Here is a 19,071-nt window from a genome sequence, read left to right on the forward strand (position 1 = left end):
CTATATATCCAGTTTTTCGTGTTTTAGTAGGATTGCGAATTCTATTTTCATCTTTGAATCATGCTTTCTGGTTTTTCTATCTTCCACTAAATCACACATTCTTTCTCAATTTGAACAATTCAGCATAACGTGGCATGAGGTCGGATAGATTTTCACGCTGTCGACTACTCCTGATACACTGCGCAACTGATTGTGGGAGGTGTGCAGTTTGGTCGATTCCAACTGCGTTCTATGTTCCAATGTCCGCTTCCTTTGATGTTCGTTCCTGGACTTGAGTGCACTCCTCGCAATACCATTCATTGTGATAATTCACTCCCCGCAGTTCTTACAGATCCAGCCTTGATTCGGCATGATATGAAGTGTCGTTTCGGAGTTTTGTCGACTCAAGTGTAGTTCGTTGTTTGAATCAATGCGAACTCGCTGCTGTGGGTAGGTTTGGTGTAAGAGTGGGGAATACAGATGTGTGCGTTGAGTTTTACTATAGTAATGTCAGCATTCGGCGTCAGGACGAGAGACTGTGGGGTTGACTACGTAGCAGTATGTGGAGTCGTTGTCCATGCGTAAGCAGCATATGTTGCCGCGGGGCTTTTATATCGAATCGTACCCAACATCGTTTGCGGGTCCTTCCATGAAGAGTACATTCCCAGACTGCGCAGCTCGACTTCACGCTACAATGTTCATTTGTAGCTTTGAGGAAGGGACGCAGATTACATCCTCTCAGCAGTCACGTACTAGCAGTTCAATACCTCACTCTGACTTCTCCAATCCTCAATGCTGTGGTAGGTGATAAATAGATCCAGCATGCATGATCCAAAACCAGCTTCGCGATCATCTCTACCATATCTCTGATACCCCACCCCTGGCTCGTCAGAGTATCCTAGAGTGTAATGTCTGCAAACGCGCGTCTAGCAGCTCTCGAGGCTCTCGCCCGTGAGAACCAAGAAGAGATAGAGGAACTAAGCCATACGAACAGGCTACTCAACAATCAGAACATCAAGACGCAAGAAGAACTCGCCAAGTTGGAAGAGGATGTCAGCAATGTATACCCCGACTTCGATACGAGGCGTAGCAACGCCTTGAACTTTCAAAGCGACCCCTCACCACCTCTTCATGATCCATGCGTCACTAGAAATGTCTCCCACGCTCGTCCACTCTTGGATCAGCGTCCACCACCAGGGCCGTTGCCGACACCATTCTACATGACTGCCCGCGACGCCCCACGACTATATTTAGAGTTCGTGATACTAGGATCCAAGAGCGAGACGTTGAGGTTAGCTGTAAACAATATAGATCTGGCCTTCATATTACAGCAGACATTGCGACGGAGAGAGTGGGGCGAAGCGACGACGGAGAGGGCTGTCGAGAATTTCCTAGAGCAGCCGATGATGAAGGTTACGTGGACGAGTAGAGAGGGGGAATTCGGAAATTTGACGTAGTCTCTGCGAAGAGGTTGAGTTGTAATGTAGCTTGATTTGACAAATGAAGTCTATGAAGGAGTATTTGGTATCTCAACGCCGACCTATGCATACTAAAAATCCAAAGTTCAGTCGTCTTTGTGCTTTTCGTCAAAAGCGAGCATGAGGCCCATGGCCCGCTCGTACGTCCACATCGTAACCGCGCTGGCTGGCGCAGCTTTCAATAGACTGACCGTCAACCCGCGGTACATGCCTCGTCTGCCTTCATGCTTCCATATATGCGCGATGGTGCTGATGACACCGGTATACGTTGGTATGTTCCGATGAACGTACCGCTCACGCATCGGGCCTTGGACTTGCAGGCGCTTGCGTGTTGTATCAAGCGGGTAGACGGCGGTCTTCGAGAGAACGCTCGCGATGACACCGGCGACGGCATCAGAGCTTCCGAGTGGCAGTGGCATGGGAGAAGAAGCGGTTATGGGCTTCAAGCTTTCGTAGCTAGCGAAGAAGAGGCCCATGTAGGGCACAATCTGGCTCACGCCTGCGCCGAGGCCGCGGAAGAAGCCTCTGGGCCCTTCATGCTGCGCGATGTGCTTCACAGACTCGATGATGGAGGTATAGACGCGATCTTTGCCTTGGGCGGCGAAGCGCGTGCGCAGAAGATCGAGCGGGTACGTCGCGGTCGTAGCAGCAGCACCCGCACTAGCCCCGCTGAGAAAGTTGGCGACTGAGCTGGGAAGCGTATATGGCGGCGGAATGGTCTCTAGCCAATGCGATATGTATGTATAGGCAGAGAACTGGGCGCTACCGTACGTCAAGTACATAAGCTCCGCAGGTATGTTGCCCTTCCATAGCCCCGTGACACCTTCTTCGCGAAGAATCTGTTTGAGGGTGCCCAATGTGCCTTTGTAGACGGGTCCCTGGACATTGCGCACGCTGAACGGGTCGGAGAGCGAGTGGATTTGGAGTTGCAGGCGGATCTTTATGACGTCGAGGGGAGCTATCACGAAGCTGTCGCAATGTCAGACATGTGCGCGAACAAGGGAGATTGGACATACCGCGACACCAGACCTGCCACCGCACCTGCGACGACAACCTGTCGCTGGGAGCCCTATCAGTCATATTAGCCCTGCGTCTGCCAGCATGCCGTGTCGGTAAACGGTGAAGATAGACAAGCTCCCACCTCATGCTTCAGCTGTGCGACACCCTCAGACATGCGCCCAGCGCGTCGATTGGGACACGTGCTATATTCGCGCGTTATTAGCTACCCACCGCCGATGCTCGGTAGGACACCTGTGATTGCAAATGTGCCGGGCAAAGGGTAGATAGAGACCTCGGTTTACGGGTTGATTGTTTCCACCACGTTCGCTCCCTGACGTTGAAAAGCAAGCAACCCCGCCGTGTCCCGTCACTGCCATCAGCTGCGACCGACCATGTCTTCGACCATCACCACTAGAATACCGCTACGGAGTCTGAGATCGCAACTCACAATCTCCCGCAGGACTACGATTGCTGTTCAGAGACGGCGTTTCTTCTTCAACTCGTTCTGGCGATCACCTAAGCCGGCCGAGCATGCTGATTGGAGCCCCGCTACACATGGCCCTTTTCGGCCAACCAAACGCCAGGAACAGCTGCAACAGCAACAGGAGCAAGAATTGAGACAATCGAAAGAGCAGGAACTTCTAGTTCATGATGAATCGAACATTGGTCAGCTCGACGGTAGCCCAGCGAAGAGGATCGCGGTGAATATCGATGGAAAGTCCAAGATCTTCGACGCTGCGTTCCTTCGTGACAGCTGCACGTGTACTCAATGCATGGACCCTGACAGCAAGAACAAGCGCTTTCAGACCTCAGATATCCCAGAAGATCTAGAGGGTAGCTGCAAGACAGTAGTTGATGAAGAGAAGGGAGTCTCTATCGAGCTTCAATGGAAGACAGACGTCAAAGGCTTCGGCCCAGAGCACCGCACACGGCATTCCATCGACTGGCTACGACGCGCGTTCAATACCGAGATTGAATTACGTGGTGGAGTGAGACACGATGACAGAGTGTTCTGGGACAAGAACAGGATCGTAAAAGACAACAAATGGCTCGACTACGACACCTACATGTCCCAAGACGAAACCCTCTTCGAAGCCCTCACCCACCTGAACCGCTACGGCCTCCTCTTCATCAAAAACGTGCCCGAATCTGAAGAGTCCGTCGTAGCCCTCGCCTCCCGTATCGGCACCCTCAAAGACACTTTCTATGGCCGAACATGGGACGTCCGCTCAAAACCCAAAGCCGAAAACATAGCCTACACGCCCGACTACCTTGGTCTCCACATGGACTTGCTTTACACATCCAACCCCCCGCATCTGCAACTCCTGCACTCTCTCCGAGCCCGCACACCTGGTGGCGAATCCTTCTTCTCAGACTCCTTCGCTGCAGCACATCAACTCCGGCGGCAATCCGAGGGCCACTTCAGAACGCTATGTACCTTTCCTGTAACATACCACTACCACCACCCGACGTACCATTACCACTTCACCCGTCCGGTGATTGAGACATTCGCCTATCCTCATTACAGCGACCCCGCCAACCTAGCTATCCGCCGTATAAACTGGTCTCCGCCTTTCCAGGGCCCGTTCGAAGCGCGTATTGGCAGCGGTAACTCCACGTCGCTTCGCTCGTTCATTGCTGCTTCGCATGCTTATGAAAAGCTACTTAGTGCGGAAGAGAACCTTTATGAGTATAGGTTGAATGAGGGCGAGTGTGTTATCTTTGATAATAGGAGGGTGTTGCATGCTAGGAGGGCTTTCGATGCTACAAAGGGTGAACGATGGTTGAAGGGTGCTTATGTGGATGATGATGTTTTCTTCAGTAAGCTGAGGGTTCTGGAGGAGAAGTTTGAGGGGAAATGGGTCGCTGAGGGTGTGGTTAGGCATGCTGTCAAATAAAGTTGGGGTGGGGGATTCAGGTCAGGTTGCGCAGTATTGATATAGCTGTGCTTCAGGACTTCGGTCTTGTATCGCATTCACTCAACGGTCAGGAAAAGCCTATCTCTCGAGTTATGAACTCGGAGGCTGACTTCCTCACGCTCCCTGCGACTGCAGAATTAGATCTATCCTGCAAGCTGAAAGAGATGAAGTCTTGACAGACTTTGATTACTATCTGACTCCAATGCATCGTCAGTATCAAGACGGCGTGATGACGCAATGTGGAACTTCTTCGCCGTTCCTGGGTAATGTGCTCCGGCCTGAGCACAATCAATGATAGTTTCCACCACGATATCCTGATCAATATTTAGCATGAGTGATTTTCAGGTCGACACCCTCGCTCAGACCGCTCTGTACCCGCCCTCCAATACACATCGCTGCCTCGTCCAATCTCGTCGGATCGAAATCCCCCCCGCCCACATGCAGATGTACAGACCGCACTGCAAGAAAGACTTGCGACAAAGAATCGAGCCTGCACTCATGCAGATCCGCAACGAGGCTCTTGGCTTCTCTGATATAGAACGTTATGCGAACCGTGCGGATGACCTGACGTTCGTTTGCATCAAGTCCCAGCATGAGAGTGTGGTATGATTTGAGGAAATGGGGAAGGCAAAATGTATTGAGCGAGAAGGGAAGGAGCTTTGCTTCGTCGTAGACCTTGCGACAGACGCGCAGGAGAGCGAGGTCGTTTGGACGCGTGTATGTGGCTTTGAAGGAATATACCCAAAGGACATATGTGCGTTGGCCGAGAACGTGTTCGTAGATGTGGTTTCTGATTTCTCCAGGTAGGCGTAAAAGTGGGGACTCGGCAGTGTTGCGCTTGAATCTGTTGATGTTAGCTTGGCAAAGTAAATGGCTCTTACATAACTGCGGCGTAGCATTTCGGTACTTACATGAGCAATCGTGTGTTGGTTGCACGTTCCGTATCCGTTATTGTTAGCTGGTTGGACCTCGGGAGTGTTCAAGCGGTAGAGCATGGGGAAAGACGGGGAGAGTACGAGGTAACTCATGCAGCCAGGACTATAAGAGAGAAATTTAGGGTCTATCACGCTAGTTTCAAGTAGGCCATCACTAAACAGACATTGTGTCGCGTTCCTCTGTTGGGCTTGGCGCTCGAGTCTGAAGTCTTTTCATGAGTAACTGTAGTTGTGTACGTTTAGGGTTGTCAGGACCTGAAATGCACATTATAGGATACCTTAGTACGGGCTGAAGCGTACATCGCCTTAGGTACTATTAAGCTGTCAAGATTTAATAGCGTAAATGCAGTAAGATGCGACACGAGTCAGCCTCTAACGCAACCGGTCAGGCATGGCCAAACAGTCAAAATATTTTACGTGCTTTGTATACAGCGAAATAGAGGTTAGATCGCATACTATACTAAACGTCTGAAATAAGATGTAAATCTTCAGGTCGTACCCAGTAAGGCTTTCTGTACGCTCTGAGCACCGCACAATAATTCCCGAGGTCACATTGAATCAGAATGTTTGCATTCCAATAAATCTGATACATAGGTTAGTGCTACAGAGACTGAGCCTGGATCTGAATTGGAACAAGACATGTAAACTGAAGCCCTTCATCCCACATTCCCCCTAAGTGAGAGCGAGGAGTATAAAGGTGAGCAAAAAGATGAAGATGAAAAGCGTAAAGACGAAGATAAAGACGATGATGAGCCCAAGAGATAATGAGACCGATACAAGTCAGTCAAACTCTACTCCGTCCGATGTCAAATTATCTGAAAAGATACCGACATTAAAGATGGCGATGATGATGAGGTGGTCGCCGAAGATGAATATGATGGCGAGGGTGGTGGTTGAGGCCACGGCAAAGCGGGAATTCCACAAGATGGGGGCGGCGACAAGACATACAGCGGTAGTAATCTAGGGACTAACAAATCGCTTGCTGCAATGCATAGCTCGTTCCTCATGCGTAATCCAGGCAAAAAGGATCAGGATATGGCTGCGGCCCCTAGTCCGAAGGGCTTGTCAGGTAGCGACATAATGAGAGATGGGAGGTTAGCACACGAGGTTCTCAGCGCTAAACTGAAGGCCAGCACGAAATACGAGAATTCAAAATAGCAACCTTTTGGGATTATAGGGCCTCTGCGAAGCAACTCCCCGTTTAAGAGAATGGGTGTGCTGCGAGAATACCTAGGTAGCTTCGGAGAAATAGTCAAATATCATGCCCAGGTGAGAGCCAAGAAGTGGCTACATGGAATAGAATGTCTATTGATGTGTGGATATCATCAAAAGGGAATCATGATTCATTAAAGAACGCACATACTGATAAAAGAGTGAATGCGACGTGTTTTCGACTCGGGGAAGATTGGATAAGAGAAGGATGCAACATGGACCTGAATCTCGATAGACAATCGATCATCAAGAACCGCTCATTCCCAACTGAACAATGTGGCTTAGAACATGTCAGTCCATACAAGTGGGAACGTTCAGATTGCGTGATTAGCGTCGAAGAATGCAGGATACCGCGCTAGAAGCCCGATCTTCCGTACGCACGTATCTTGATCTTCAAATCCTAGACGCAGAACTTCCAGATGGTAAGTAGTATGAAGGATAGAGCGACTCAAAAATCGCGACAGATTTTGTGATGCACGGCAGGAGTTTGTCAGCAGTACTTCAGTAGCGAGGGCAAAAACATCAGGGCTAGAGTCGGCAGAGTCGCATAGGATGTGCTGTAGACAGCATGGTCGGGTTGCTTTGGCATGATCTGGGCCCTGGGTATTGGGCTCTCAGCATATATGATGGTCGCTTTCCACGAATGTCGCAAACGCTGCACTAGAAGGAAGTTACCGCCCGAAGAAACAAGGAGATGCGACGCTGCCAGCGCCGCCCGAAGCCCATCAATAGGACTCGCCTGCGAGAAAAGAAAACGAAACCTAGGTCCCTGCTGTGGCTTTCTTCAAGCCAGTCGTCTTGATGTGCTTGTCATCATCGATCTCTTGCCCTGAAGACGAGTCTCTCATGACGCCGTGCCCTTGCTCAGCGCTCGCCACCTCAGCAATGGGCCTGCCAGCAAGTTCGCCCTTGGTCTCCATCGGTAGGGTCGGCTCAGTTCCTTCGTAACGGCGTTCCGTGGGAATGAAAGCATCATAGTATCGAGGCATTATGAAGCCGAGCAGAATAACGATTATGGTGATTATGGACAAGATGAATCCGGCAATCATCATTGGGTCGTATCGCAGGGTGTGGAATTCCGGGAAAGCGAAGGAAAAGATGATGGCGAGGACGGGCCCACTGAGATAACGCAGGAGGAATGGCATGAATGCGGGTATTTTCCAGTTCTTGCCCTGGCCGACGATTACGTTCAGGTCGCGGCGGAGTTGGTTACCCTGCCCTATCTGTTAGTTGACTGGAATACCAGAATCGTAAAGTTGGTGCGACTTACCGAGTAGAATGCGAGGAACCAGAACTTCCGAATGAAAGCGTTCCGATCCCAGAAGGAAGGTGCTCGCGCGCCGGGAGTTCTTGCCACGGAAACAGCGATCATGGCCATGAGGAAGTAGAAACCGATACCAGCACCTGCGCCTGCTCCAGGTCGGCTGATGCCATGCGCAAGACTAATACCAAAGACTTGACCGCCGAAGAATCCAACATTGTATATGACAAAGGCGAGCAGGCCGGTTTGGTCGACGATGTCTCTCCATCGGTACACGGTCGTAGCGCTGGATACTTCGCTCCAGACGACAAAGATTAGAGCGACATTGTTGACCCAGCGATCAATACCATCGAGAAGGTAGTACCCGAACTCTGTGCAATATGGCAGACACCTAGATTGTTATAGTCAGTGGGCAGTTCTCATCCAGTAAGCGGAAAGCCATTGCTTACATCAAGAATGAGAGTACGGTCAGCGCAGTAACAACGACAGGTCTCGAAGCCTTGACCATGCCAGAGTCGCAGATCAGCGTGACAACAACGTCAAGCATGACAAAAGCCGAACTGAAACCGAGTACAATGAGCGTGAAGAACAAGAGCACGGCCCAAAAATTCGCTCCAGGCATCTGTAGCACCGCCTCGGGCAGTGTCAAGAAACCCACAACAAAGGCGCCGAGTCGCTCACCGTCCTGCGGCCACCTTTCGAGAAAGCCTACAACGCCAAAGACGGCGAATGCAGCGAAGTTTTCGAATAGCACGTTGCTACCACAGATAAGACAAGCGTCCATTACAGCGTTGGCGTGTTTTGTGTTGTAGCTGGCGTATGACGTGAAGTATCCGAAGCCGATGCCAGTGGAAAAGAAGACTTGGCCAACAGCCGTCTGCCATACGACACCGGAGGCGAGTTGGTCGCTTCTCCACGTTCTCCAAACAAGAGCAACACCTTCACTTGCATTGGGAAGAGACAGCGCTCGTCCAACGAAGATGATGGTGGTAACGATGGGTAGTCCCATCGTGAAGTATACGACGCGGCCGGTCATGCCGACTCCACGGAAGATGGATATCCAGATGAGAAACCATACAAAGATGCTCCACCCGACAGTTGAGCCGATCAGAGCTCCGTTGGGATAACCGGTGAATGAAGCTACGGAGTTGCCATCCGGTGTTAGGCTTCCCTCGTTGATTTCTCCGCGCTGGAGAACGTCTTTGTAGTAGAAATCCTCGATGCGGTTTTCCCATGGCAAGGGGCTCGTGAAGCTTTCTTGGAAGTATCTCATGATCCTAGTGACAATGTAAGTAAAGACGAGACGTCAATCTTGCATAGAAGCATTGCTTACCATGCCAAGTTAACAGTAAAGTACTGGACGACAAGGAAACTGACGATAACAGGCCCCATACCGACTCCTTTGAGACGACGGTTTATATTGTTGACTAGCGGCAGATGATTAGCTGACATTCCATACGTAATCGCCACACGAGCTGTCTTACATGCAATGACAGTACCACCACGGTACGCTTGACCAATTGACACTTCCAGGATGAGCGCCGGTATAGCAATGAGGAAAACGGCCAGAAGATATGGGATGAACCATTGAAGGCCATAGTTGTTGTATAGCACACTGGGGTATCTGAGCAAGTTTCCTTGTCCTGCACAACCGCCCATGGCAGCGAGCAGAAAGGCTGCTCTTGAGGGCCACTGGTCACGGCCATCTTCGCTTTTCGAAGCTTGAGGCGCGAGATAGTTGCCTATCTTTCGCAGAAATCGCATCGCCATCTTGTACAAACCACCTTCAAGCGACAGTCGAGGTGGGGTATGGAAAGCTGGGCTTCAACAAAAGGAAGTACCGGGAATGGAGCAACGATCCCAAATTGACCCTTCTACAGGAGAGGGTGAAACGAGGGCTGGCCTCGACATAAGATCTGAGAAGTGAACTACCTTTGTATCCTGTTCAGGGCAAACACCCCACTACGTCCGCCAAGATCGTACCAATCTCTTCAAACCCACGTTCGGTTCATGTTGGTAATGGGTTGCGATTTCCCTGCATTTCCCAGTTCACTTCGCATGGTTGACCCACCCGATCCTACACCGGGGTACGACTACGGCAACCCCGACGTTAGCAATCACCATGACACAAAACAAGCTTTTCCTGCAAGATGGCTTTTCTTGCTGGTAATTCACAAAACCTCATGGGGCAAGAACATGGATTTCAGTGAACTAGCGGAGGCCACCGTTGATAGCCAAGCTTCCGCCGGGGAGGGTGTGGAGAAAGGCTCCTCGGCAAAGGCCTGGCGTACGTAAGATGGTTGGGGTCGAAAGGCTTCCGACGAATTGCATTCTGTCTATATGCCGAGTTCCGCGTGCCAATGCTGGGCGTAGCTCGGTTCCGCCGCGGCTGTCACGTCACGATCGCTCCTTCATCCGCGTTGACTTCGCGCTCACCATTCAAGCAATCCAAGTGCTTATGGAAAATCGCAAACTCTGATGGCGTGCTCAGGAACCACCGCACGGGGCAAATTGAGTCCCTTCATAGAACGTGTCTTCGTGAATGGGGACCTGCGGCAACGCCCAACAGCCCCTTTTAAGAGCCGACGCAGCCGACCTCAGGCGTACCATGCAATCCGCGTCGGATGCGTTGGCTTCGCGCAGGATGCAAGTGTGGTGAGCCATGCTTCGCAGCACGACGGGAACAGTGGGGCAGCCCACCACTTCGGTAACACATGCAGTGTGTGATCTGGGGGTGGGCCTTTTCAGTGACATCATGGACGTGGGTGATGTGCTCTACTGGAGTACATGACCGATGAAACCTGCAGACTTGTTGTGGTTGATTTGTGGAGCGCAAGTCGAGTGTTGGGATCGTGTACTTCGAGGCGATCAGGTGTCGGACTCGTGTTGTGCCTCCCACTGGAGATGTTTGACCATGGCCTTTTCCGCTTCGAGCTCGGCTTCGAGTGTATTGATGCGATATGTCAGCTCCGTAATCTTCGCTTCCTTTGCCTTGACAGTGCTACGGCTGACGTCGCGACCTCTCTTGTATCCTTCAGTGTTCTTGGCGTGACGGGCTAATAGAGTTCTGAGCTCGTTCTCGGTAGAGTCTGCGAGGCGTGTGCTACTGTTTTGCAGCAAGTCGAAGACGTCCTTGACAACGTCCTCGTTCACTGCATTTCTGAACCGATTTGGAGTGGGAGTCGCGTCAAACGAAGTTGACGGGGTTGCGGTCTGATGGTGCTCGTTTGCATCAACGTTGGATGAAGGAGTAAAAAGAGCGCCGCTTGGTGTTGGGTGTCTCGGTGCGAACGGATTTTCTCCTGGGGATCTCCGGTCGGTTTGGGGCGTCTGCAGTCCATTGTTTCTAGAGCTACTACCTGTCTCCATCTGCCATGGGAGCTTCTGTCTTTTTGGTGCAGGGGTCGTGAAGTTGGTCGTCCTCGCAGCCTTGCTCGGCGTCTCTGCCTCGACCATGGCCTGATTCATATCATCGTCGTTAACCTGCCCAAGGCCGTATTCATCATCGAAATCGTCGTTGCTAGGTCGTGTTCGCTTGCGACTTGATGCGGCCGGGGTCGTTTCAATAGTGTAAGGTGGTGGAGGAGAGGGCGGGCGTCGGGAAGGCGTGACCGGGTTGGTGGGAGCTGGATTGGCAGGGCCAGATTCGGTGCGAGAGTTGTTTGCGAGAGCGCTCTGCTCCCTAGTATGCGCCTGATCATCCCAGAGAAAAAACTTGCATCGATCTTCTGAATCCTGAGGCTTTTGGCAAGAACGAACTGGTGCGCGTTAGAGAGCTAGCTGGAGAGCAAGAGAAGAGTGACATACACCATCTTCCTTTGTTTGGACCTGCTTTCTTGGTCTCGAAGTGTACTGCTGGTAATCGGGGATTGCAGTCGCCTAATCATCGTCAGTGATGCTCATTTCTTCAAGTGATGTGACTTGCAGTGCCAAACACCATTTAGGAACTGGCCCTTGGGTGGCCCGCCGCCGCCGCCGCCGCCGCCGCCACGTCCTCCTCTAGAAGCAGACATGATGATTCAGTGAGGAAGAGGTCGTGGTGATGTCAGTGTTGGTTCGATACTAGTGTGGAGGGTCATGTTTGTATCCAAGTAGACAAAGATGGCTGGTAATAGAGCGGCTGGGGCAATCGTGGTCCGAGCTTGAACCCTGACCAGCGGGGTGTGAGGTCACCTAAGGCACCGCACCGCGTTCCTGGGCCGAACGCTCTCCACTTGGTGCCCGCCGTATCTCGTATCGACCACTCGGAGAGATGCTGACCTGGATGTACCTGCAATCAATCGTCTACAACGAAATTCAAATTCGACCCTTTGGCTTCCGCTGGCCCCATCCCGGATTGGACACGCGGCCGCCTCCGCAGCTGAAATCCGGGCATGTTCTCGACCATGGCCCGATGGCTCCCTTTTGGCCTTCTGTCCCGCATCCAATCCCGCGCACCTCGCACGCTTGGCTCCCATCCCGAGTACTACCATTCACGATAATTATGTCCTTTGCGGCTGTATAGGTGCTGCAGCGAGATTATTCCTCCACCCCTTCCACACATTAGGCATATTGCGCTCGACATAACCATGCTCATCCGCTCAGCGCGACAGATACCGCCGTCGCTCCTTGTCCTGCTTGTCTTCCTCGTCTTCCTGGGATGGCAACTCAGTCAAGGTCCGAGCCATGAGGAGCCTCCACCACCACCTCCACCTCCGGCTAAGGAAGAGAAGAAGCATCTGCGGATCGCCGTTATGACCTTTGTCACGGATCAGAGATCTTACCTCCACTTGTCGCTCAAGAACAAAGACCGTAAGCCTGGCCTTGTCGAAAAATGTGATAAAACTGACACATAGACTGAATAGACTACTCGCGACGTCACGGCTACGACTTCATCACCGACTTTGAAGCGCACTCCGAGCCGCGTAGCCCTGTATACTGGAAGTTCGACATGGTAGAGCGGCTGGTCAAAACCAACAAATACGACTGGATATGGTGGCTAGACTTTGACACGCTCATCACCGATACTGGAGTCGCAGTCGCCGACGTAATCAGAGACGAGCTAGAAAAAGCCGAAAATGCGAACGAAGTCGACTACATCCTTACACACGACTGCAACGGCCTGAATCTCGGATCCTTCATCGTCCGCGCACACGACCGATCGCTCGAATTTGTCCGTCGCGCACTCCAAATACGCGAAGAATCTGAGAAGAGCCACGAGAGCAAGAGTTATAGCGAACAAGATGTCATGGTACAATTGCTCAAGGAGCAACCATATGCCGGCAGACACGTCGTGGCGCCCCAGTCGAGGCTAAACGCTTTTCCAAAGGACATACCCTGCTTCGAGAATGAAGAGGGCGAGTGGAAGCCAGGCAAGTTCGTCTTGCATTTCGCCGGCGCATGGGCACATGTCAAGGGCGAAGATCCCACGGGTCAGCTTATGAAGAAGTACGAAGGTGATATCATCTGGGGAGACTGGAAGCAATTCTATTAACGGTACGCTATGAGACAGGTTTCGGACATGTTGGAGTTTAAGGATGTACACAATATCCAGGGTCGATGTTCTTGCCGTGTATCTTCGGTCTCGCTGTTGGTCTTTCGACAGCGACGATGCGTCATCATTAACGATTTCTAATTCCACGCGATGCAGTCCACTCGTGTCTTGCCACTTCGTGTATATGCAGTCTGACTGTGCTCCTCTGGTCTTTCGGACGCCATGGCTGATGAGTAATGAGAGGTTGTTGAACACCGGGGCACGGATATTACTATGAAATGTTCCCAATATACTTTTGGTGTGTCATGCAACAGCGACGTATCATTTCAGCAGCTCAATCGATTCATAATGTACTATGTTGATGACTGCAGTTCTTTGGAATCGGTATGCGACCGACTTTTGAACATCTTCCATGGACGTAGTCTCAAAAGCCAGGACAAAAGACGCAGCCATGATGGCAATCGATCTCGGTTCTCTCAGTCACACATGCACCAGAACCATGGTACTTTTGGAGAACGCTCCAGAGTAGGGATGTATAGAAGCAATAACTAGTGTGGTAGTCATTATATAGCCCAAGGAATCGTCCAAGCGCTATTGCTATTCCGTTTGTGCGCGCAAGCACATTCGCCAATAGCATAGGATTGTTCATTCCACACTGGCTCCAACCATGGCATCTCCAAGCCGGTTTTAAGGTTTCCGCAGCGCATGCCTTTGGCTTCTCTAGATTTTGAGTAGATGCGATCGAAGGAGTCTACGTCAGAATCGTACGGTTGAACGGGATTCTGGAAGAGCTGCACATCAGATCCAAGTTGAAGTTTTTAGAGAACATTTGAAGGCGCTTAGATGATGTTGGTAATATTGCGGCCACGCTTGGGTGTAGGAAGGTAGGTTGAGGAGGCGAAGACACCCACGGGTGGCTATATAGATAGTCGGTAGCAACCTGAGGAAGGAGGAGCGGCACATGTCGCTTCATATGGTTGGTTTTCTTTATGCGCACAAAGTCCCTCTTACACGATAAGTGCCTCTGAAGCCTTTTGTTTCATACGTTTGTTGGAGCGTCTCGCAGAACCTCCGCATGGGTACGTATATGATCAATTTTGCGCATATCGATACAATTGTCGCACGGCAAAGCAGGGCCTCATTCCTTTCCATGATCGCTATTGCGATACCAGCAATGAACCTATCCTACCCAACGTGCCGCAATAGCGTTCCATTCTCCTTGGCTACTTTCTCAAGCTGTCGCCAATAACTTCGCCGCTTTATCAATCGCCTCCATAAGCCAGACGTTCCACTCCAGACACAGCGTCAAGTTCCCGTCTTGAAGCGCCTCCATACTCGCAGGAAGCATTTGCGCTTTGTACCCTGTCTCCCGTCAGTCGTCGTTGCTCACAACCCAGCGCAACACACTTACCATCATCCCGATTCGGCGCATACAACGCGTTCTTGTAGAACAGCCGTCCAGGCAAGCCTTCTGCTCTCACAAAAAGTCGCTGCACGTCCCTCATGATGCGGTTCGCCTTTTGTACCCTCCCCTCGTCATTCAAAAACGCCTTCTCAGTCGTCCGGTCCGCAAAGTCCGAGGCAGTTTGTTGGAACGTTCTCCCCGCAGCCGCAAGCTCGTTAAGCTTAATCTGGCGTTGAAGCTCACCACTGTCGGGACGACCCATCGTCTCGCCTACAAGGTCGCGAATCCAGTAATTGATGTTGCGGGCATACGTATCCATATCAAACGGAATAAGAGCGTCGTCTGCTAGATGGTACGCCAGCAGCGTGATACATTGACCCACAGTAGCATGAATACTGAAGTCCGGATCGATCATACTCTTCATCCAGTGATACGAGTCATAATTACTGTGATAGTGATAAACCGGTGTGGTAATCGATGCATCCATTCCAAAGTCCAGCGCACCGATACCCAGTTGGAGGAAAGCGGTGTAGTCGCTTCCGCTTCCCAGGTTGGTGAAGCCGTTGTCTTCGGGGCGGAAACGGTAGAGATCGTACCATGCATCGTAAAGAGTTCTTTTACCATAGATGACCTTCTTCATGACATCTTGGGCGATGGTGCGGAGTTCGGGGGTGGAGCCTGCGCCGGGAAGAGGACCGGCGACGCCGATGTCGACGTTGAGGTAGGTTATGGCTGTGGCGGTGAGCCAGGGAGCGTGTTCTTCTACCCATTCTGTTGAGCCGATTAGGGCGTATTCTTCCGCGTCCCAGGATGCGAAGACGCTGGAGAGAAGTTAGCTTGGGGTGAATTGACAAGGTCTTGTAGGCTTGCATATTTCGACGAGGCACCCAACCAGTCTTTTGCAGTTCTCCAAAAGCCCTCGTGATTTCGATCATGATAGCTGAGCCTGAGTTCGGATCCGCTGCTCCGCCGACGATCCATGCATCTCGATGATTCCCAATGATGATAGTCTCGTCTGCATTCGTACCGTTGATGATGCCAATGACGTCCCAAACTGGCGTAATCTTGTCTTCCATGAAGTTGGTGAGAGCAAGAGTGGCGCCTGATGCAGGCCCAGTGCTATAAGTTGCAGCCAAACCGCCGATCCACCCATCTCGCTTGATCGACTTTCCTGATACGCCATACCCATCCAGAGCTCTCAGAAGGGGTAACGCATCGCGGTAGGAGATGGGCAAAGATGGAATCTTGGGAAGATTTGGTGGAGTGCTGACACGCTGGACGCCAGGCTTTGATGCATATCCGGGAGTTGTTGGATCACCGGGGTACTGATTGATGTACGCAACAGATCCTCGTTGGACGGAGGAAGGTTGGCGTGCTGGACCATCTGCTCGGGGTTAGCGATACGTACGTACGATAATCAAAGTGCAAAGGAAGACATACTGGGGTATGCAGCCTGTCTCTTTGCCACCTGCGGCCCGTCATCCCCGGGATCACTGAACATGACGACTCCTACCATGCCATGGGCTTCTGCATTGCGAACTTTGACACCACGGAACGGTCCACCATATTTGGCAAGGGCAATCTTGTCTACCAAGTTGACGTTGGCCGCCACGAGTGCAGCAAAGTCGTCTTTGTGGCCACGACTACAAAAGGTTAGCAAAAATCGTTCATAGTAGGATGATAAGCCACTTACCCAACATAGACGTACTCTGCTTCTACTTGGCCAGAAGCAGAATAGCCATGGAATGCTGGCAACGCTAGGCTCTGTGGGTAACTTGTCGTGTCGTCCTCCGGTAAAGCATCTTCGTACAGCTGAGCCGTATGTTGAGTGAGATTGCCCGTCTTCAGGATCAGCTTCTGCTCTTTTGGGTAATTGAGGAATACTTCATACTCTACGAGTGAGGCAGGTACCCCATTCTCCGTCCACGTCTTTGCGGTCTTCTCCGCCATGGATTTGTTGCGTCCAGCGATGTGGTCGCCATGGGTATAGCAAGAGGACCATGCATCTATAGTTGCAGTTGAGAAGGATGTGTGTAGAATCCTCTCATTCTCGTTCCATACTGGGGGGAATAGCGCTGTCTGGCGAGGCAATACAGGAAGCTGTCGCAACTGCTGGCCGAGATCAAGGCCGCGCAATTCCCGCTGGCATGCTGTTGTCCCGTGCACGACGTTCAGGGCAAACAGAAGAGTTGATAACATGGTTGAGTGATATCTGTTGATGATGAGGTTGTGCTCGAGGCAGGCATGCGCATAGTAAGTGTGTGCAAGGTAAAGGACCAGGGCACGTGCATTTACACATGCCTCTTGGATGGGCAGGAGCAATCGCCCGTTTGATAAGTTCTGTATAGCATGCGTCTCGTATAGTCCCTCATGCGGAATGTGGCAGGGGTGTGCGTAAATAGCCGAAATGGTGCTGGGCTGTGTAGTGGGCCAGACCGGACGGCTAAGGTCAAAGACATCGCCTGAGCGGAAGATGTGATACTGTTGTACGCAGCGTGAATCCTACAAGGATCTCGAAATTTTCAAAAGTAAATCAAGAGTAACAAATACCTTTCAGCTCGTTCAACAGAGTAAATAGATCAATCCATTGGTATACCTCTTACATGAAAATTCCCCTACTGTACGCTCGCTTTTCCCACTCAAAGTTCGTTATGGCCAGGTGTCTCCGGATCTTGTGAGACGTCTTCTGGGACCTCCTCAACCTCAATCTTGACTTGCTCTTCTACCTTTTCGTCCTTGGCCGCCGGCTTCTCACCAGCAACCAGAAGGGAGTCAGGTAGCTTCTCCTTCTTACCTTCACCCATGCGGATAGCATCGACCCATTGCTCTACTTCATCAGTCCCGAAAGAGCTGCTGGAGTATTTCTTGTACCATGCGCGCTTTCCGTTGGTCGCGATAAGGTGGACGCCATCTGCACTTCCGAGACCGAGCTCCGCGACCAGGGTGGCAGCAAGTGGGTTCGTGGACGAAACGCCGACAAATGGGAAGAGATGGCTGCCGGAAGCGTCATACTTCTTGTGGATAGACGCAAGGGATGCAATGGCAGTGGTTGCAGATTCCGAGGCTTCGTCCTTGGGAAGGAGAGCCAAAATGCAGGTCTTGCTCTGTTCGGTCAAGCACATTGTCTGAAGTTCGGCAGATTCGAATACGAGAGGAATAGTGGGCTTGGTTTCTTCTACTGGAAGCTCGATCGGGTCGGGGGTGTTCTCGTCCTTGACATTTGGATCAGGAGACTCGGTAGGCATGCCAGGCTTCTCCATAGTCTCATCTGTTGCTGACGCCGCGGCTGATGATGAGTCTGCTGACTTGTGTGAAGCCGAGGCTTTGGCAAACTTGCTAGAGGATTTAGACTCCTTCTTGGTATCCTTCTTGGCCTTTGACTTCTTCTCTTTGCCGGGTGGACAGTCGGGGTTTGGCGGGGCGACTTGGGAGAGGAACTCGACCATGGCTGCCTTGTCAGCCTTGCCCCCATGCTTGATGGGGGTGTCGGAGCCCGCAGGAATGAGGATCAAGCTTGGGAAGTCGGTAATTCCATACTTCTCCACTGCTGCCTTCTCCGACTTTTTAACCTGTGCGACCGAGACGATCCCAGCGAAGTCAATCGCTAGAGCACGTAGTGTGGCACTGACGATTCCCTTCTCACTGAAAAGGATAGCCTTTGCAGTGTCCTTGTTCTCTTGCAGCCACTCGTTTAGGTTCTTGTCGTTCACCCTCTTCACCATATTGGGAACCTTGTCCTTGACGGCGTCGACGATGCCCTTGGCCGAACGAGGTCCTTGGTAGTCCTCCACTGTAGGCTTCCCGGGCTTCTTGCCCGGTCGCACAATCTTGAGCGTAGGAAAACCCTGGACGCCCATCTTTCCACAGAAGGGCTTGTTCATTTCCTCATCGCAGTTGACGGCGGCGACCTTAGCAATACCGGCAAGGGACTTGGCGGCCGTCTCGTAAGCGGGCTTGAGGTTCTTGCAGTGGCCGCACCATGGCGCGTAGAATCTGGGGCGTGTGAGGAAGGGACATGATGACGATGGGGTATGACTTACTCAACAATCTATGGCATTGTTAGCTAGTCCTTATTAGTAGATTGGGGGTACACATACAGAAGTGTAATTCGACTTTGCGATCACTCGGTCATAGTCCATGCCAGATATTTGGACGACAGCGCTATTCTTACCGTAGATGCTCTCGGCGTGGGCATTGAGGGCCAGCGCGGCCGTGGCAGCGAACAGCGTGGTTGCGCGGACCATGTTTGCGGTGTAAGTAGAGATGCGTGTAGATGAGATGGGGAGTAAGCAGGAGGTGAGCCGCCGCAGTGTTGATATAGCCTCACATGGCGGAGTTGCCAGGTTGGCCTTTTCTTTCACTTGTAACAGCTTGCCATAAGTTACATGGCCATAGCTGAGATGCGGGGAG

General features: G+C 51.6%; 8 protein-coding genes across 8 annotated transcripts; 3 read left to right on the plus strand and 5 right to left on the minus strand.

Moving 5' to 3' along the window:
* Positions 1 to 412: 412 nt before the first annotated feature.
* Positions 413 to 1,436, plus strand: BKA58DRAFT_466771 (uncharacterized protein; the record flags this gene model as incomplete). Its single annotated transcript, XM_046175030.1, has 1 exon — positions 413 to 1,436. Exon 1 carries the CDS (start codon positions 888 to 890, stop codon positions 1,434 to 1,436), a length of 549 nt encoding a protein of 182 aa, XP_046030014.1. The 5' UTR covers positions 413 to 887.
* Positions 1,437 to 1,450: 14 nt separating this feature from the next.
* BKA58DRAFT_378807 (mitochondrial deoxynucleotide carrier) lies at positions 1,451 to 2,936 on the minus strand. Its single transcript, XM_046169745.1, has 3 exons — positions 2,599 to 2,936; positions 2,474 to 2,526; positions 1,451 to 2,426 (listed from the first exon to the last, which is right to left on the minus strand). Exons 1-3 carry the CDS (start codon positions 2,629 to 2,631, stop codon positions 1,544 to 1,546), a joined length of 969 nt encoding a protein of 322 aa, XP_046030015.1. The 5' UTR covers positions 2,632 to 2,936; the 3' UTR covers positions 1,451 to 1,543.
* BKA58DRAFT_378809 (uncharacterized protein) lies at positions 2,937 to 4,563 on the plus strand. Its single transcript, XM_046169746.1, has one exon. The coding sequence runs from the start codon at positions 3,230 to 3,232 to the stop codon at positions 4,352 to 4,354; it is 1,125 nt and encodes a 374-aa protein (XP_046030016.1). The 5' UTR covers positions 2,937 to 3,229; the 3' UTR covers positions 4,355 to 4,563.
* A 2,385-nt stretch (positions 4,564 to 6,948) lies between these two features.
* On the minus strand, positions 6,949 to 9,907 carry BKA58DRAFT_111338 (uncharacterized protein). The gene is made up of 5 exons (XM_046163933.1): positions 9,268 to 9,907; positions 9,117 to 9,210; positions 8,233 to 9,060; positions 7,793 to 8,174; positions 6,949 to 7,736 (listed from the first exon to the last, which is right to left on the minus strand). The coding sequence occupies exons 1-5, from the start codon at positions 9,551 to 9,553 to the stop codon at positions 7,284 to 7,286; spliced, it is 2,043 nt and encodes a 680-aa protein (XP_046030017.1). The 5' UTR covers positions 9,554 to 9,907; the 3' UTR covers positions 6,949 to 7,283.
* A 673-nt stretch (positions 9,908 to 10,580) lies between these two features.
* On the minus strand, positions 10,581 to 11,915 carry BKA58DRAFT_111336 (uncharacterized protein). Its single transcript, XM_046163932.1, has 3 exons — positions 11,709 to 11,915; positions 11,591 to 11,662; positions 10,581 to 11,541 (listed from the first exon to the last, which is right to left on the minus strand). Exons 1-3 carry the CDS (start codon positions 11,794 to 11,796, stop codon positions 10,652 to 10,654), a joined length of 1,050 nt encoding a protein of 349 aa, XP_046030018.1. The 5' UTR covers positions 11,797 to 11,915; the 3' UTR covers positions 10,581 to 10,651.
* A 46-nt stretch (positions 11,916 to 11,961) lies between these two features.
* On the plus strand, positions 11,962 to 13,393 carry BKA58DRAFT_111342 (galactosyl transferase GMA12/MNN10 family-domain-containing protein). The gene is made up of 2 exons (XM_046163934.1): positions 11,962 to 12,574; positions 12,628 to 13,393. The coding sequence occupies exons 1-2, from the start codon at positions 12,352 to 12,354 to the stop codon at positions 13,254 to 13,256; spliced, it is 852 nt and encodes a 283-aa protein (XP_046030019.1). The 5' UTR covers positions 11,962 to 12,351; the 3' UTR covers positions 13,257 to 13,393.
* A 915-nt stretch (positions 13,394 to 14,308) lies between these two features.
* Positions 14,309 to 16,958, minus strand: BKA58DRAFT_466777 (PA domain-containing protein). Its single transcript, XM_046175031.1, has 5 exons — positions 16,355 to 16,958; positions 16,102 to 16,304; positions 15,514 to 16,045; positions 14,668 to 15,482; positions 14,309 to 14,618 (listed from the first exon to the last, which is right to left on the minus strand). The coding sequence occupies exons 1-5, from the start codon at positions 16,858 to 16,860 to the stop codon at positions 14,488 to 14,490; spliced, it is 2,187 nt and encodes a 728-aa protein (XP_046030020.1). The 5' UTR covers positions 16,861 to 16,958; the 3' UTR covers positions 14,309 to 14,487.
* A 180-nt stretch (positions 16,959 to 17,138) lies between these two features.
* On the minus strand, positions 17,139 to 19,035 carry BKA58DRAFT_378815 (protein disulfide-isomerase MPD1 precursor). Its single transcript, XM_046169747.1, has 3 exons — positions 18,759 to 19,035; positions 18,702 to 18,709; positions 17,139 to 18,654 (listed from the first exon to the last, which is right to left on the minus strand). The coding sequence occupies exons 1-3, from the start codon at positions 18,903 to 18,905 to the stop codon at positions 17,301 to 17,303; spliced, it is 1,509 nt and encodes a 502-aa protein (XP_046030021.1). The 5' UTR covers positions 18,906 to 19,035; the 3' UTR covers positions 17,139 to 17,300.
* Positions 19,036 to 19,071: the final 36 nt, after the last annotated feature.

This window comes from Alternaria rosae (assembly GCF_020736505.1).
Source record: "Alternaria rosae strain MPI-PUGE-AT-0040 chromosome Unknown BKA58scaffold_2, whole genome shotgun sequence".
NCBI classification, from domain to species: domain Eukaryota; kingdom Fungi; phylum Ascomycota; class Dothideomycetes; order Pleosporales; family Pleosporaceae; genus Alternaria; species Alternaria rosae.